Here is an 18,821-nt window from a genome sequence, read left to right on the forward strand (position 1 = left end):
GTTTTCCAGCACTCTCACAGTGACATTAATAATCTCATCACTCACTGTGGTTGTCAACATATTCCCAGATGGCCAGGGAACATGCCAGCTCTGTCTCTATATGCTGGAACTTGGAAATATTAATTAAAAATTAGTTTGTTGTACCTAATAACAGCCAGGATCCTATTAGTATTGACATAAGAGTTTTCATAACTTCTTGTGATTAATTGACAAGGTGCCAAGATGCATCTTGATCACATGGCTGGTCAGCTGCCTGCACAGCTGAGATTTGCCAGGTAGCTCATCAATTAGCCACTATTAACCACAACAAGTTATGCAAATGTTATATGAATATCAATACGATTCCAGCTAATGATTTTCAAAAGTCATATTTGAATAATTAAATGACAACAGTGTCAATGGATTGAGTAATGACTAACTTTTAATTCATTATTCTTATTTTAATTCATTCCTTTGGTGTTGTTTGGGAGACAGATTTAATTTTAATGGATTTCTTTTAAAAAAACCAAAACTAACATATTACTAACATGCTTCGTGGCAAGTTAATAATTTAGAAATTTCACTAAATGATTAATAATACCAAATTAATTCCCATATTAACATTCATAGTGACTTCAGTTAATTAGCTTCAGGATTATCATTTCCAAATGCAACGAACGATGCGTTTCTTCCACTCAACCTTGTATTAATGCTTGTGGAATGATCAGCTGCACAAGCATGGACAGAATTCTGCCACCACAGGTACTTGTTGCATTAATGGATCCCAACCATAGCTTTTACTCTTGTTAGCTGCTTTGCATAATGAATCCAAAACTCTCTGCTCAGAAATGATGAAAGGGGAAAAAGTGGGAGATCACTTCAAAGGGCACAGATTTTTCAGTAACTTGTCTGCTTGTCTCAGACTTCATTTGACATTTACTATGTCTCATCTGAGGAATTAAAAGGGTGATCCTGAGTGTGTATTAGATTATTTTGCTGCACAGAAATACGTGTAGGGAGCAGGTAACAGGAGCAGCCCATGATATTGTCTTTCATTTCTAATGCAAGATTCATGCTTGATCTGTCTCTCCTTACCTTTCCAGAATATTGCTGTGCATACTTTGTTCAAGCAAGTGCCACTAACAAAAGAGAACTCGAGTGGGTGGAAAGGTATTCTTCATTTCTCCATGGGGTAAGCTTAGGTAAAGCTGCAGTTTAATAGGAACTCTTGGATATTGTGCATAGGAGTGTTCCTGTTTTTATGATAAGTCAGAGATGAAAATGAGCATTTTCAAATAGTTTCAAATGATGCTTCTCCATCAGAGGTGGAGAGATGCTTGCCAGACAATCTTGATTTAATCCCAGAGTAATGTTCACTCTGAAGCATTCCTCTGTCCTCAACAGGATGGGGTATTCAGAACAGATTACAGTGATCCATCGTGGTACTCCTGAACGCAAGGCTTGGGAGAAATGCAGGTGGAATCTAGAGTAGCACATGACCCAGCCTTGCACTGTGGGCAGGACCAATGTCATTGCACTGAAGCTGCTGCCACCAAAGGAAAGCTCGATTTGGAAAAATGAAACCTAGAATGAATAAATCATGGAGGGGCTCTTGAAGTCCTGACAGTTTATCCAGGCTCTTCTGGTGCTGAAAGACAGCGCACAATGCTGAGTGCAGAGAGGGAGTGCCATTGTTCAGATGTGCTTATGTGCCACATGAGCCCCTTGCCTTGGATTCATGGTTTCTTTTTAAAAGCAAGCAGTGCTGAAGGAGGCAGCCTGGCAAGGAGGGGGACAATGGAAGGAAACAAGCGGCTCATGCGAGTCATCCAGCAGATGCGCTCTGAGATCATCAAGCTAGAGAGGGAAAACAGAGCCCTGCGTGGGGAACTTAAATTCGGTGGGCAGAACAGGGCAAAGTGGGAGGACAGAGGAGGAGAAGAAGACCAGAAGGATGAAACCCAGGGTCTCACTGATTCAGGTGAAGAAGCTGCCAGCTCTCTACTGGCTCTGCGCAGAAATGTCTCAGCTGATTCAGCTCTCACACTACAGGAGCAAAAAGGTACCAAGCAGCCATAATTGCTGATTTTGTGAGATGGGACTGTGGCTAACTATGGGGAGGGGGTGGGCCACTTGTGTCCCTCCAGATCTTGTTCAACCACAATTCCCAAGGACAACCAAAGCTGGAGAGTATCCCAATAAATTCTCTGTAAAGGAAATATGTGTGTCATGATAATGCTGTAAAACGAGGGGGTTTGGCTCAAAATGCCTCATGTGTTTGGTCTGTTAATGGCCTAAGGTGTTCATCAAGGGGCTATAAAGATTTGTAAAACACATTATTTTCTTTGTAAACATCAAAGTACTATAGAATCATTGAAGAAAATTGAGAAAAACCTTTCTTTACATTGGCTCTACTCTGGTTGAGATTTAGATTGGATATTTTCTCCCATTTATTCTAGTGCCTTTTCCTAAAAGCAGGGTGTGTAATCTGTAGGTGTCCACATGGTATTTAAATGCATTTACTGCCAGCTTAGCTATCATGAAGGATGACGGGATGGGAACTGTAGTTCAGTAGCATGTGGACAGTCATTTTTGTCCACCACTGATTTAGAGGCTTGTGTGCTCGATTTTAAACAGAGAGATTAAAGGAGTTTTTTTTTCCTAATTCAAGGTCCTTAGGTGTTGCAGAGTAACAACATCCTCCATCCCAGATTGTTGACCATGTTGACTGAAGATGATGAGGAGTGTAGTTCAGTAGCAACTTGGGACCGTGGGTTGGGAAAGAAAGCATCCCACTTAGGGGATAGGACTCCATGGATAAGACTCAGATATATCACACAACTCTCAAAAATCTCAGCGTATAAAATGGGAATGAGGGTAACCTGAGGCACACAACTGTATTCACCAGTCACAAGTTTCAAATGTCACAGCACCTTTCAACACAACAAATGTTATTGTTGTTTTAAAAGAAACAACAAAGAAGCAGGCAACAGCACAGGTTCCTCATTACAAAGAAATCTCTACTGTCTTGCAGTTCAATTGCTCTTGTTTTAAAAACATTTATGGCTGATTTGGTTTCAAGCTGAGCTCTGGGCTTTCTCATTTCCAGAGGCAAGAACTAGTTTCTTCCTCCTTTAGTTCAAAAGTGTTTGCTTGCTTGTCTTTCTGTCTGTCTGTCTGAAAAGCACATATTTCATATATTTCTTGCAAAAACAACTCAAGCTGCCAAACAGAATCTGCAATATATCTAAAAATAGATATAGCCAACAATGAATTTATAAGATTACCAATTAAAACATTAGGGCTAACTCATATCGAAGAAGATCCATCTGTGCTTTAGAGTCTATTTATTTATGCATTGATTGATTGATTGATTGATTGGATTTCTATCTCACCTATCTAGACCCAAAGTCTACTCTGGGCAGTTTACAATTTTAAAAACAATAAAACCAAAATCATATAGATCCAAGGTGGCGAAAGTATAAGAAATGAAGATACGGCAGGAGGGAAAGGGTGCCCAAATAAGCAGGTTTTAAGTTTATTCCTGAAAACACTCAGCGAGGGAGCCAGGCAGATCTCCACTGGCAAGTTGTTCCAAAGGCAAGGGGCCACTGTCAGGAAGGCCCTGTTCCTCATTCTTTCCTTCTGGACCTGCCTCGGCGTTAGGCCCCTCAGCTGCCCGGCCTGGCTGGAATGAGTGACTCTGGCAGAACTGGGTGGGAGAAGGTGCTCTGTGAGACTACTGCAAAGCCTTTGACTGTGTGGATCATGAAAAACTATGGGTTATTCTGAAAGACAAGGGTTTGCCTCAGCCCTTGATTGCCTTTATGTGTAACTTGTATTGTGGACAAGAAGTTACCAGTAGATCAGAATATGGAGAGATAGAATGGCATCCTGTAGCCAAGGGAGTCAGGTGAGGTGCATTTTGTTCCCTTATTTGTTCCACCTGTGCATAGAACATATCTAAGAAAAGCCAAACTAGATTCAGATAAGGAGGAGTGAAAACTGATGGAAGAAGCATCAATAATTTAAGATATGCAGATGAGACTACCTTACTGGTGGATGGCAGCAATGAATTCAAATAAATAAATAAATAAATAAATAAATAAATAAATAAATAAATAAATAAATAAATAAATAAATAAATAAATAAATAAAATGACTGTCAGGGAAAGTGAAAGAAGAAAGTGCCAAAGCAGGATTGTAGCTGAATGTTAAGAAGACAAAAATAATGACTACAGAGGAACTACACAATGTTAATGGTGATAATGAACAAATTGAAATAGTTAAAGATTTTCTATACCTTCATTCAGTCATAAATCCAAATGGAAACTGCAGCCAAGGAATCAGAAGACTAAGACTCAGAAGGACAGCAAAGAAGGATTTTTAAAAAAATTCATCAAATGTAAGGATATGTCATTGGAGAGCAAAACCAAGATCATTTCTGATCACCATGTATCGATGTGAAAGCTGGACAGTAAAGAAATATAACAGGAAAAAAATAGGTTTGCTTGAAATATGGTGTTGGAGGAGAGTTTGGTGGATACCCTGGACTGCCAGAAAGATGAACAAGTGGGTCCTGGATCAAATGAAGCCTGAACTATCTCTGGGGGCAAAAATGATTAAACCAAGATTACCCTACTTTGGGCACATGATGAGAAGATTCTCTAGAAAAGACAATACTGGACAAGATTGAAGGCAGCAGGAAAAGAGGGAGACCAAATATGAGATGGGTTGATTCCCTAAAGGAATAGGTGTGAGTTTACAAGATCTGAGCAGGGCTGTTGAGGACAGGACATTTTGGAGATTTTTTGATCATATGGTTTCCATAAGTGGAAGGCGACTTGACGGCACAAAACAACAGAACAACTCATGCTTGAGAGCTTTTAAAAACTTTTAACAAATGGCTTTGTAAAAAACCAGATCCAGAACCTGGAAAAGATGCTTGTTTGGATTGCGACTCATTGAAGACTCCAATGAGCATTGCCAATGCCAACTGGCCATGGTAGTGGTAGGAATCTGGGACTTAACAGCTCAAAAAAAGTAACACAACCAAGATAAATATTGCACAAAACAATATAGCAAATATCTGTTGGCAAATCATGTCATAAGGTAGGCACAATCACTGAAAGACCTCTTGGTTTTGTGGCTGTGCACCTGATTTCGGGATCCCGGGAGATCTGAAATATGATCAGATGATGACCAGAGCATGCAGAGAGCAGCATATGGAAGAAGCAGATTCTTAATGTACTCATGTCCCAAATCATGTATGTCTTTAAAGATGGACATCAGGGTGTTAAACTTGGCCCAGAAATAAAACAGCAATCAGTGCACCTCAACTAATTGGTTAACATGATGCAAAGGCTTATCTCCCACCAGCAACTGGAATGCTACGTTACACATATATTGTAATTTTGGGATGCCTTTCAAAGCCAGCCTATGGAGATCATGTCATGCTAATCTTAAACTGGAAGGAACTAGACATGTATGACTGTGGAAAAGTCTACTTTTGTCATAATTAGCAAACAAGCCAAAGCTAGAAAAGTCTCCCCTCAAAATCAATGCCAGCTGCATGACTGAACTAAGAAGCATCTTCACCTCAAAACTGATATTCCAGAGGGAGTGCAATACATCCCTAATCCTTCATAAAGTGATTTATGTACCAGCAATAAAGTAAACCTAATCTTGCATAGGATAATTTACATACTAACACTCATTCTTTCTTGTCAGGGCTAAGTTTCACTCTGTTTTGTTCCAAACATTCCCTAAATACTAGTACTTCTAGAATTAGATGATATTGAGAGACTGGGCTGAGGACCATCTACATGGTGATACCTTCTCCATGCAGATGCCTGGATGATTTCACCCACTGGCTACATGTAGATGCTGTATACATGAAGAACAAAGTGAGATCCTGCAGAACTCAATGTGCACCTGGAGGGAGGCCATTGAAAGACCATTGAAAGATCAGTCAAGGGAAGATCAGTGATTCTCCATCACTACGTAATGGGCCCAGTTTGTCAGAAATTGATAAAAGCTGGTAACTGGAGTTACCAAAGCAGTTGCTGTCTCCAAACAAGAGCAGAAATCTAAACTGGAACAGCCAACACAATGAGTTTTATCTAAAACTTTAGATTTCTTCATCTTTTCTGGTGTTTTCCCCTGAGCGAAGTGAGTGTGGTCTGATGGTGACTGACCTCGTGTCAGTCCCCTTGTCATGGTCGGATCACCGCCAAATTAAATGCAACCTCTCAGTGGCTCTTCCTCTCCACAGGGAGAAAGAACCTATTTTAATGGTCCACCCTTGAGGATTACTGGATCCTATAGAATTACAGGACTCCATGAGAAGGATTCCAACTGAACTGACTGGCGTTCCTGTCAAGGTTCTGGTTGATGGCTGGCTTGCTACCATTACCAGAGCTGTTGACACGATCGCTCCTAAATGCTCTCTCCATTGCAGAGTTCGTTTAGCACCCTGGTTTAACCAGCAGCTTCGAGCTATGAAGCAAAGTAGGAGAAGGCTAGAGTGCAGTTGGAGATGAAAACCGATGGATTATAATTCAAAGCTGTCAGGGTCACAACTAACCTTTACCTTACCAGGGTGAGGGCTGCCAGTCGAGCTCACTTTGCTGTCCAGATAAGCAAACCTTCAAATCAGCAGACGAAACTTTTCCGTATAGTCCACGATTGATCCGGAATTGGTCTAAGTGGCAGGCCTCCTACTAGTATTTCATCTGACCAATTTGCAGCATTTTTAAAATCTAAAATGGATGCCATCTGCCGGGAGCTCTCTCCTTTTTTGAACACAATAGATCGAGCAGAGACGTCCAGCGGTCTGCCTTGCCCAATGAGACTTGATCTCTTTCAGCCTGTGATGCCAGATAGGGTGGACAAAGCGCTTGACCACTGTCGTACCACCTCCTCCTCCCTTGATCCTTGCCTGGCCTGGCTAATCTAAGCAGCAAGGCCTATAACAACAAAATGGGCAACTGCAATAATTAATGAGTCTCTCCAGGAGGGCAAGGATCCCCTTGACCTCAGGAAGAGACGCATTAGGCCTATTAGGAAGAAACCAAGTTTGGTGGTGGACGACATTGGCAATTATAGGCCCGTCACCAATGTTTCTTTCCTCACCAAAGTGGTAGAGAGGGTGATGGCTGACCAGCTCCAGGCCCTTTTGGATGAAACCAATGCCCTGGATCCATTTCAGCTGCTACAACCTAAACTGGCCATTATCTGTTGCTGGGTCTCCCAGGCTCCCCAGCCTAGGTATGAGGGGCATGTAGCTCTCCAAATGTAGTGGGGTTCAAATTCTTCACCAGTGATTATACCGGCTTATAATGTAACAATTAGGGTGAGTATTATACATGCTCCACTCTTGCCCTAAGTCATTAGTGAGTGTTTGCCTCTTTCATAGACCTACTAAGCTAATTTTGCAGTGTAATATAACAGAGATTATGACAAAACAAATTTAATTGCATTCTTTGTACAGGTAACATTATGACTGTCAGGCGTTATTCCATTTCCTCTTCTGTGCCTTCATACTCTGGCAATAAACATCATAAACCTGACAAGAGGAATCCATTGAAAGGAGCCCTTGAAGTGAAGGGCATTATCAAACCACCAGCCTTTCCCGCAGATGTGCAACTAAACAACAAAGAAGAGAAAGGGTGCACAAAAATCCCTGCTGATTGCCTTTCCAGCAACACTTCTAATAAAAGGAGATCTTTTCAAGACCATGTCTACAAATGCAGGTAGGCCACGCCAAATTCTGAAATGATGAATAAAGCTCGTTGTGATAAATGTTAAAAACCTGCTTATCTGATTGAATTGGACATCTTCTGCCTTTCAGTATTCAGAAATTGGTTGTTTCGCCTACGTAATGAGCTTGAATGGAAGAATTATTTAGCTACCATCCTTCAGAAATGCTAGTTGTCATGATCCTAGTCAGGTCAGCCAGTTGTTGAAATGTGCCCATTTATTCAGTCTTGCAAGGTGCAAAACAGAGATTGAGATCCTTTGACTTAGCTCTCCTGATGCTTGGCCTACATCACCCAACGGTCCCAACTAACATGACCACTTGGTCATGTGGGAGTTGTAGTCTAAAAATCTGGGGGGTTAAGTATTCCTCACTCTGGTGTATGCATAGCAAGCATGTAGTATCAAGGATCATCCTGAGAGTAGCCCCATTGGCTAAAAGCATGTGTGCCTCGCTTTTTGGTAAATGTGCATAAGATTTATACATCAATCATGACATGAAAAGCTGCTGATTTTTGCCATCAGGATAGTCTTTTTTGGTCCTGCCTGATACACAGTAACATATTCAGACATATCTGATGTTGCTTTTCTGTAAACAACAATGTGGTAAAACAGAAGTAATATATTCTACTTAGGAATCCATTGAGGTCATGAAATACTCAGTAATACAATTCGGTTTTTTGTTTGTTTCATTTGATGTTATTTTACTTTTACTTTACCATGCTTTTTCTGGCTCTGGATGTTTACTTGATTGTACACATGCATAAAAACTCCTTTGCACATTGTGCGTGTTTATACACTGGAGGTTAAAATCTACCCTGCAAGTTTTGCAGGGCAAGTTTTTCTATCCTAATGCATGAAGATTATGACTACAGATGGGCATGAATCAAAAAATGAACCAGGAAGTTCCTGGAAAATCACTGGTTTGTTGATTCGGGTGGATTCAGATTCGTCCAAACTGGAGAACCTACGTAATGAGCTTGACCTACGTATATCTCCACTGAACATCATTATCTAAATTAGGACCTTTTCAAAATATTGTATTTTTCCTAAATAATGCACCATCTAAGATTGTTCACCAGATGCACAGTTCTAGCAATATATTGGCATTGATCAGTTACAGTATGTTTCACCCATGTCATTGAATCATGAAAAATAAAAATTTCATCATAACTCTCAGCTCAAAACTATTTTGCATATTTCTCCCCCAGGGGCAAAGTAAAGGCTGTCAGTTTCTTGTTACCCGTGGATGTGTCATCTTGTTCGGAAAATCAAGGTTCTTTCACATGTCCACAAAATGAGGACACAAAACAGTTAAGCACCATTATTGAAAAGGACATGTGAGTTGGTGAATTTTTTAAGGGGCCATTCCTGACTCCAGAGGTAAACTAGCCTGAAGAAACAGCACCACATAGGATTTTATTTCTGTTAAGTGCTTTGACAGAATGCCTTCAGAGAATTACCCAGGCAGTGTTTCAGGTCATTGAATGATTCTTTAGCAAGGAGATTAAAAAAAACTCTTGGAGAAACCATTAAAAACCTATGCAATGATAACAGATGGCTTTCCATTGTGTGTGAATATATGTATATACTATATATAGCTATATATCTATCTATAAATCTATATTTTTTTTCTCAAAGACTGAATTAAACAGCTTTAATATAACTGATTTCACTGCTGTCTTTTTATGAGAGCACTCAAAATAACATCTCTTTAATGCCTGAGATGCCAGAAAATGTGTAAAGAAAATTATTGTCTGTTATGAAACTGTAAACTGTGCAAAAGAAATACAGGGTTACATCTGGCTAGTTATCTAGTAATGTGATTGTGTCTCTTTTCATGTAGCCTACAGCAACATTCTAACAAATGAATAGACACTAAGATACAGCAAATGTAAACTATATCCAGATGTTGGTTTATTAACACTGAACAGGCTAAACGCTTATAGCTTGTATATCACATGTATTGTCTTCAAAATGCCTGCTCCTCATTCATGAAATGAGCCAGTGCACATATTATATGAGTGGACTTTAGAGATACTGTAAGCATGAACTTCAGTTTATCAAAGTGCTGAACTATGGCAAATGTTAAACAAAAAAGAGGAAAGTCTGAAACTCAACAAAACTTGGCTCCCAGCTCTCAAAAATACAGTGTGCTAAAGGTCAATGAACTCTACCCAGCCACAAGGTCAGGGGATCACTACACACAAAAGACCCATCAACCACAGTGACAGATAATCTCTCCTTCCTATCACAACAATACACCCACAACAAGACACACTAATCACCCATTTACAGAAAAAGACAAAAGCCCATCTCACAGCCATAAATACTCCACTCCCAAGCCAACTATACCAGAGCACAGAGTGCTGTCCTCTACAGATGCCGGCCACAGAGACTGGTGAAACGTTAGGAAGAACAACTTTCAGAACATGGCCAAAGAGCCCGAAAAACCCACAACAATCAGCCTAGGGTTTTTTTTAGCAGCTGGTAAAATATGCTCAGTAGTTTCAAATGTTCCAGTACTTCAAGTGTGTGAATGCAGCATCTCTCTCCCCTGTTCTTGGCTTTTAGATGTGATTATGCTGTGCCATCTTGACACACAGAAAAACACCTTGGTGGTGAGCTGAGGTGCTCTGTGTCAGCTGGGAGTGGAGGGTGCTTGCTGTCAAGAACTGAATACACACCCAGACACAAACATAAAACATTTTCCTCCTCTTATGCAGCTTGCCTGAAGATTTATCTTCCTGCCAGGAATCTAGAGAAGCATAACTGTTCCATGAGATTCTAGTCAGTGGTCTGACATTTGCAGAAGCAGGTTTTTGTAAAGCTAATTGCTCTTATCTGCACATTCAAGGTCAAAGCACTCTCAAATACTTTGCACTGCAACAGGTGTAGCTCAGAGCGCCATAATGCTGCTGGAAAAATCCATCTTCTTAAACATTTGTCACTGTGAACATGAAGGAATAGGGAATTCTGGCAGGATGGCATAGGATAATACTGTCCTTGCTGATCAAAAAGCACCATCATTTTAACCCTGTGAACTTTGGCTCTATGACCCCACCCCCATGAGTAGCAGAAAGATCAGTAGGCCATCAGAGATGTTTGACCGATCTATTGTAGCTTACAAATGAAATGTTGCAATGCAGGGGACAATATGTATGAGATTGTTTGTGTCCTAGCAGAATGCCTCCCATGATGTCAAGGTGCTGATCCTGTTTTATTTCATAGACCAATGGAAGGTGAAAGTCCTGTGGGAATTTTATCAGAGGACCTTATCAGGAAGGACCAAGCCATCTGTCAGGAAGGATTGAGGGCAGGTTTGCCATGGCCACATATTTGCCCCTCTGAGCATGGGTTTGCATTCCCATGTTTCCTTATTACAAAACTATGCTATTATATGGGGCTCAAAAGGTACAGATGTTCAAAGCAGAAGAGAGTCTTTGCAGTGTTTTTAGGGGTCACCCTAGCTCAGGGATGGCGAACCTATGGCACGTGTGCTACAGCTGGCACACAGAGCCCTCTCTGTGGGCACACGAGCCATAAGTCGCCATAGAGAATTACCCGTCCTCCAAGCTCAGATTTTGGCACTCCCCTCTACTGGTGCAGTGGTCCATCAGAGGGATGCAATGGCAACCATTACCAATCTAGCCCAATGGGGATGGGAGGACCAGGAAGTATTTCTTTGTTAATATCGCCCATGGGGGGAAAAAGCCACAAGCATTTAACCTTTGCAGTGCAGGAGCAGTTGTTTTTCTCTAAACTAAAACCTCAGCATTTGGGTTTTAATTCCAGTATTGGCACTTCGAAATAAATAAGTTGATTTTGTGTTGCAGTTTGGGCACTCGGGCTCAAAAAGGTTCACCATCACTGCCCTAGCTGCTCTGAATCAAGCCTTTACAGCTGTACCTACTTGCAAAGCTCTATCTTGGATCCTTCCTTAGTAACACCAGAAAGTCACTAGAGGTTGATGCAGTTCTTCCACACAACTCAGCATTGACCCAGAGTAGCTATGGTGGCTGGGGGATATTGGGAGATGTAGTTCCCAAAAAGTATTTTTCCCCCAATCTCTTTGCTAGCCATTAGATTGGATGCTGAGTAGTAGAGTCCCTTCCAGCTCTGCAGTTATAAGATGATGATGCGGATAGGGCTCAGGCAGTCCAATGTTCATGTCTGAAAGTACCTGAAACCCTGGACTTGTGGTGGGTTCCGTACCAAATGGATCATGTGGCAACGATGATGGTCTTGCTGAAATAGTCCTTTGACAATGACAAGAGTTTCTTTTAATCTCATTTTAAAAAGAGTACTAATTTGATATCTCATATAAAACATTTATTGCTCAAATAGAAATTATGCCATACGTTTTGAAGGTTTTTACAATGACACTCATACAGTTTGGGGAGACCACATCTGCATAACTGAGTCTTGATGGAAAACACCCTAGACACTCCTACTGTACATTGCAAGCATGGCTGCTGATCATCATGATGTTTACTGACATTGGACAAAACTATGATGTTGAACAGCTGGGGATAAAATCAATTTATTCTATTCAATCTCAAGGTTACTTGCAGTTGTGAAATTATCTGCCCACACAATCCAAAGTCCCTTTATCATGCAAAGCAACTGAAGGTCATTTCCAGAGCTAGGCTAAGTTCCTTTTGGTGGAATACAGCTTGCCACGTTAGCTTGGGTGATTCTGGGAATCATAGTTCCCCAAAAAGTAATTTTTCCAAGCCTTGATGATTTCAGACCTACTGGGGGGTGGGGAAGAAAGACACTGATAGCTGCAGACTGTGGTCTTCGGGGCAATGAATCTACCCAGGTTTCGATCAGAACTTTTAAGCAGTTATCCAATATGCTGAGCCTATTTGGAGGATGGAGACAAGCATCTCGGATATCTCTTGTAGAACTCAAGTCTAAACCAAAGTGGATTCACAGCCCCATCAACACTGGATCCACTAGCCACTGGGAGTGGAGCTGTCTGGCAGCAAAGCAGAGCCTAAGGGTTCAGAAAGGCAGCATCATTTGCCATGTTCTTGAAGGTTAGGCATGATGCCAGTGCTTATGTAAGAAACCAGCAGCAGCCAGTCCCAAGAAAGAGATAACTTGAGGGAGTCCCAAGGTATGCTAATATATATGAAATGTTTTCAAAACAACGAATAATAATTACATGCTGTCAAGTTCATTCTGATTTATGGTAACCCTCTCCAGGGTTTTCTAAATATAGAATACTCAGAACGTGTTTACCATTCACTTCTTCTGGAGGCACCCTGGGATAGCTCTTACCCTGGGATGCACAGTTGGGAATGGAACCCACAATCTCTGGTTCTGAAGCCAGATGCCTCACTCACTGAGCTATTCAGCCATCAGAAGCAGTGGCATCAGCAACAACAAAATGATATTTTTAGAAAGTTAAACAGGAAGAGTAAAGTCATAGATGTGTGACTGTTAATGTAGAATGGTTGAATTAGACAGTTACCCCGCATGACAGTTTTTTCACTAGATATTGACTTTTTGCTATCGCTATAGCGATTCGCAAAACAGTGATTCCTATGGGGGAATTTCGCTGGACGATGTTTGGTCCCTGCTTCGCGAAGCAATTTTCGCTAGACAACAATTTTGACACCTTCCTCCGTGCTCGCAAAACAGGTGTTTTCAGAACCTAAGCTTCTCAAGACAGCAATTTAAACAGCTTATCGGCGGTTTGCAAAGCGCCTTTTTTATGGCTGATCTTCACTAGACAACGACGATTGTTCCCCATTGGAACACATTAAACAGGTTTCAATGCATTCCAATGGGGAAATGCTTTTCACTAAACAATGATTTCGCTAAACAGCGATTTCAGTGGAACGGATTATCATCGTCTAGGGAGGCACTACTGTATGTCTTAACCGAGCTCTTCAATACTATAGTATTGATTTTATTCAGTATGGATACGAACTTTAGCAAATATGTAACCAAATTACAATATGAACCAAATTGGGAATATTTGTGCATTTCTCAGGTGACCACTGAGGGAGAGATCAAAGAGTCCAATGGCATTTACAGAATGGAGCAGTACACCCATGGATCACTTGTGTTAAATTCACATGTCACATTAAGCAGTAGAGAAAGAGAAACTAAGGACAATGAAGGGAAGTGTGCTTTTTACCTTAGAAATTGCCGTATCTTGCCTTTCTTGCTGCAAAATGCTTAAATCATCAAAATCTTTTGGTCACAATAGCAATAATTTTAGATTCAGCTATCAGAAAAGGAGTGGGGAGAAAGAAAGAAGACGAGAAAGACCAGACTCCTTTCATTGCCTTTTAAGAATGGGTCTAAACGGAGTCTGCCCATTGCCCATTGCACTGGGAAGGGAGCTGGTCCCTCACCAGCTCCCTTCCCAGTGACTGCCTTAGAAAGTTCATGGGGGCTTTTTCTCAGTAGTTGGGAGGGGGAGAGAAGTATGAAATAGAGCACCTAGCTCGGCAACTGCCACTACCTTGACTGTCCTGGTTGCCCTGTTCAGTCTGTGACCTGGTCCTTCCCTTTGCAGTTCCCTGTTTGTGGAAGTGGGGTCTTCGCAGAGAACCGGAAATGTAGAAATACCATCACGGACTCGACACGAATCAGGTTGGAGTGTCTCCAAAAGGCACAGGACAGGCTGGTCACAATCTATGCCCTCTTTATTCAGACACAGCTCAGGCTTCCATCAAACTATGCTTTGGTGGAATGTAAACACGTTATGGGATAAAGTCACAAATGCTTTCCAAAATATGGTGGCACCTACAGAGCATTACTCCTGTCTTCCACAGCTATATGTACCATGTTCATACACATAAGATGAGTTCACACTGTGGTCGAGAACACATCAGTGTTGGTTTCATTATTGCTACCAGTGATTGAAAGACATATCAGCGTTAGACCACATGATGCACTACCATACGCAAAATCAAGACCCCAAGAGATCAATGGCAAATATAACGTCACAGAATAGACTCGCACTCTTTAGCTTCAAAGTTCAGGAGCTGTTTAAAGCAGATTGCAGAAATTAGATCGGACATTCCTGACCGGAGGATCCTGTGCCACTGGCTTACTTCTTTCTTGTAAGTGATGAGGGTGAGGTTCTTTGCTTGGTTGCTGGTCACCATGGAGAATTATGTAGGCTTCTGCATCATGTGGGTTGCCTATGAAGATAGAGTCCTTCTATGAGAGCTCTTAAAGAACATGGATCCTCTGTCAACAGCTATATCCCGAGGGAGCATAATAAGACCTTTCATACCTGGGTCCATTTTAACAGTGGACATTGTTATCTGTAACAAATTACTTTGAGGACTAATAGGAAGCTATGGCATCCTCCCCTCCAATAATAATATTTTTTTTTAATTTAAAATATTTTTACACCTCCTTTTTCCTTGAAAAGGACCCAAGGTTTCTTACGTCATTAAAAGGCAGAATGTAAAGCTGGCAACAGTTAGTATACAAATACTATAAAGGAACAAACAAATAGCAGACTAGCAGGAAACAAAAGCAACACCAAAGCACATTCAAAGCAGTAATGTACAACAGTACAGTGGGGTCTCGACTTAAGAACGTCTCTACTTAAGAACAATCCAACTTAAGAACAGCTTCATTTGCTAAATTTTGCTTCTACTTGAGAACAGAAATCCAAGAGAAGAACAGGAAAAAAAACCTTTCCTGCTCTTTTTTTAACCTTAGGTCATCTTAGGTTAAAAAAAATTCTCCCCCCAGTGGTAGAGTATGTATTAACCAGCTTTGCATTAGTTCCTATGGGAACTAATGCTTCAATGTACGAACGCACCTCTACATAACAAAAAAACAGCCAGAACGGATTAATTGGTTTTCAGTCCATTCCTATGGGAAATCTTGCTTCAACTTAAGAACATTTCAACTTAAGAACACCATTCCAAAACGGATTAAGTTCTTAAGTAGAGGTTCCACTGTACATTTAAAAACCCCATTCAGGCAGCCAGTCATTAAGTGAAAACTTGCCCAAAGAAAAAGGTCTTCACCTGCTTGCAGATTGTCCATAAATATGGGGCCAGCCTGGCCTCCTGTGGGAGGGGTGCCAAGCAACGGAGAAGGATCCAGACACACCTGTGAAGGTGGCAGGACCAAAAGATCGGCTTCTCCTGGTGATCTTAACACTTGGGCATGCATATAAAGGGAGATGTGGTCCTTGAGATAGCTTGGGCCCAAGCTGTTTAGGGCCCTATAGGTTAGAATCCATGCTTTGAACCCTGCCCAGGAGCAGATCAGTAGTCAGTCCCACTGCTCTAACAAGAGGGTTACCTGATCCCTGTGACCAGCCTCAGTTAGCAATTTGGCTGCTGCATTTTGGACCTGGTGAGGTTTTCCTGAGGCATTACAGTAGAGCATGTTCTAGTAAGACAGCTAGAATGTAACTAAGGCATGTGTCACCATGGAAAGGTCAGGCCTCTCCGGGAGAGGAGCAGCGAGCACACGAGTTTAATTGTGCAAAGGCATTCCTGGCCATCGCCGGAACCTGAGAGAAAGAGGAAGGCATGTGACTGAAGCAGGAGAAGAGTTGGAGGAGTAAGGGAGTGGACTTGTTATGACATTGAGGGGAAAACTGAAACAACTATGGAAGATTGGTATGAGTCAGTATGAACCTATGGGGGAAAGGGACCACACGTCATTTGGATGCACCCTAAGACTCCCTTTGAAGGGGAGAGTAAAACTACTCTCATTCTAGACTAGTCCCACAGAGCACCCGCCTTCTTAATACCTGATAAATCCTTCACTCTTGTTTCGTTTCTTCCTTTAATGTTGGTGTAGGCTTCTGTGGAACTATCTGCATATTTCATTGCTATGGCTGGAAGCAATTCCTCATCTGAATTTGCTGGCATATCTTGAAAATTAATAGAAAGAGGTATAATTCAATTTTTACAGAAAAGAAATTGCAATATATTATTAACTGCTATTCACTGTTCCAGTTACCTCTGTCCTTCTTCAGGAAACCCCATTCTACTTCTTCTTCCACTATCCCTTCCCACCCCCCAGACCCGCAAAGCTATCCAGCCACCCCCTCACTACTGACCATATCCAACCTTCACTGAACTGGTTTTTGATGTTCTACAGTCAGCAAGGATCCCCTGAGGAGGCATACCAGCCTGTCTGCCGTCGGTGCTCTGTGAGCAACGTAAGTGAGGATGCTCCCAGCTCAAATGGAATAAATGTTAACGTGAATGGAATCTTTGATCGTTTTCATTCCTCTACCTTGTGAACAGGGCTTCTGGAATGCTTCAGGTCTGCACTCTTGAGTTAAGTGGGCAGGATCATGGCTGAGGTCCAATTGACTAGCCGGCCGTCCCATTATTTCATTCTCAGCTGTAGTTAAGTTTCGGATCAGAAAATAAGTGTGCATTTTCCCTTTTCCCTTCACATCAATCTCTCCTCTTTCTAGCATCTCAAAATTTTTGTCCTTTAAGCATCTGAAACAGAGAACAATATACTGTTTTTGCATAAAACAGTAACCGCATCAGTACCTTCAATCGAAAAATATGCTTCAAACCACTCTGTTCAAGAGAGAATTGATTGACTTGAAGTTACGCACTGATGCACGCTGGCACTCAGGTGAATTTTGCTTGGTACTCCGTGACTCTCCATCCGGGAGGCAATATTCACAGTGTCTCCGAACAAGCAATAACGCGGCATTTTTTCTCCAACAACACCAGCGAGGACAGGCCCTGTGTGGATCCCAACTCTAATCTAAAGAAAGATTTTTAAAGCAAAAAATAAACAATCAGTTCCATGACAGGATGAATTTCAAGCACAACCTGTTCATCATTTCTGACCCATAAACTAAAACAGAAAAACCATAAGCAGAGTTCCTTGTAGTAAAGTCTTTAAAGTCAGAAGTAGGCAGAAAGTATACTCAGATATTTAGGTGACTTGCAATTGATTACAGATTTCTGGCTTCTAATAGTCGTATATGGAAAAGAGTGCCTGCATCTCAAATTAAGCCAGTGAAGTGAAAAAAGCTGGGTGAAAAGCAGATGTACATTCATAAATAATGTGAACTCTGAAAACAAATATGTATACATGCTCAGAGGTGCATATTATATGTCATCAAGTCACGTCTGACTTATGGATACTCTAGAAGGGTTTTCTTGGCTTATGGGATATTTAAGAAGGTTTTACTATGCCATCTCCATCGCCCCAATTGAGTTTCCATGACTGAGCAGCTATTTGAACCTCAGTTTTGGGGTCCATTACTCTATTTACTACACTACACTAAATCTCTCGTAGAGATACCCTATCCTTAAATTCTATGTGTATGTCTGGTCTTTAAAACCATTTGATCCTGGGATTCTAGCAGAACCCAAAATCCTACAAGCCTAAAGTCTACCCCAGTTCCATGTTAAATGGCATTGTGTGACTATTTTCAATAAAAGCCAAAATGATTTTTCATGAAATTGGATATCCTTAACATGAATGTCTCTTGCCACAGCAGGAGGTGGAAAGTCCCCCCTTGGAGACAACAGAGTTGTGGTGGCAAGTAGTGAATTCAAATATTTGAAATGGTTTGCAAACAGTGTGACCTTCTGGACAGCATTTTGGAAGTAGGATTGCTCATCAGCTCTCCATTCCCTGAGAAGGTCAAAAAGCAAAGAACCAGGGAAAAGTTTGTGTGATGCTCCAGGGGAGAACCCTTGGGTGGGTGTTTCTGATGCCACAAAGGCAGATCGAAAAATGCTTCCTCCCAACTGCTGAGAAGGCAAGGGCTGGGAAGGAAGCAAGCATAACACACCTACAGACTCATGTCTACTATGCCACCTATCAATGGCACCAACTGAGGGTGACTAGAGATGAGAGCCCTATCTTTACAGACACTTCACAAAGATCAAATTCTCTTTTCCTCTAGCACTGCACACCTTAAGGCTGTTCTCCTCAACTGAAGAAGTACAGCAACTCTCTGAGACTTCATCTGGCACCCTGAGACCTGGCCATCCTGTATGTGAAAGGATGAGGGTTACTATAGTGACACAGGGACTAATCCACTAGGAAATTCTCCTGTTTAACCTCATTTGAAAAGAAGCAGGAATACCAGGGATGGG

At 41.5% G+C, this 18,821-nt stretch overlaps 2 protein-coding genes across 3 annotated transcripts in view; one reads left to right on the forward strand and one right to left on the reverse strand.

Annotated features, from left to right (window-relative positions):
• Positions 1-1,082: 1,082 nt before the first annotated feature.
• On the forward strand, positions 1,083-9,159 carry CCDC195 (coiled-coil domain containing 195). Its single transcript, XM_072993238.2, has 3 exons — positions 1,083-2,041; positions 7,472-7,733; positions 8,949-9,159. The coding sequence occupies exons 1-3, from the start codon at positions 1,645-1,647 to the stop codon at positions 9,079-9,081; spliced, it is 792 nt and encodes a 263-aa protein (XP_072849339.2). The 5' UTR covers positions 1,083-1,644; the 3' UTR covers positions 9,082-9,159.
• A 2,888-nt stretch (positions 9,160-12,047) lies between these two features.
• The window catches only part of LOC110070583 (guanylate cyclase soluble subunit beta-2), a 35,153-nt gene continuing 28,379 nt past the window's right edge, over positions 12,048-18,821 (reverse strand). For both annotated transcript variants that reach the window (XM_020778266.3, XM_072995974.2), the window contains 4 exons: positions 17,318-17,472; positions 16,981-17,195; positions 16,490-16,612; positions 12,048-14,906 (listed from right to left, as the gene is read on the reverse strand). In XM_020778266.3, coding sequence (XP_020633925.3) covers positions 14,752-14,906; positions 16,490-16,612; positions 16,981-17,195; positions 17,318-17,472 — 648 coding nt within the window. In that variant the 3' untranslated portion in view covers positions 12,048-14,751. The remainder of the gene's footprint in view (positions 14,907-16,489; positions 16,613-16,980; positions 17,196-17,317; positions 17,473-18,821) is intronic.

This window comes from Pogona vitticeps, chromosome 3 (genome assembly GCF_051106095.1).
Source record: "Pogona vitticeps strain Pit_001003342236 chromosome 3, PviZW2.1, whole genome shotgun sequence".
Taxonomy (NCBI): domain Eukaryota; kingdom Metazoa; phylum Chordata; class Lepidosauria; order Squamata; family Agamidae; genus Pogona; species Pogona vitticeps.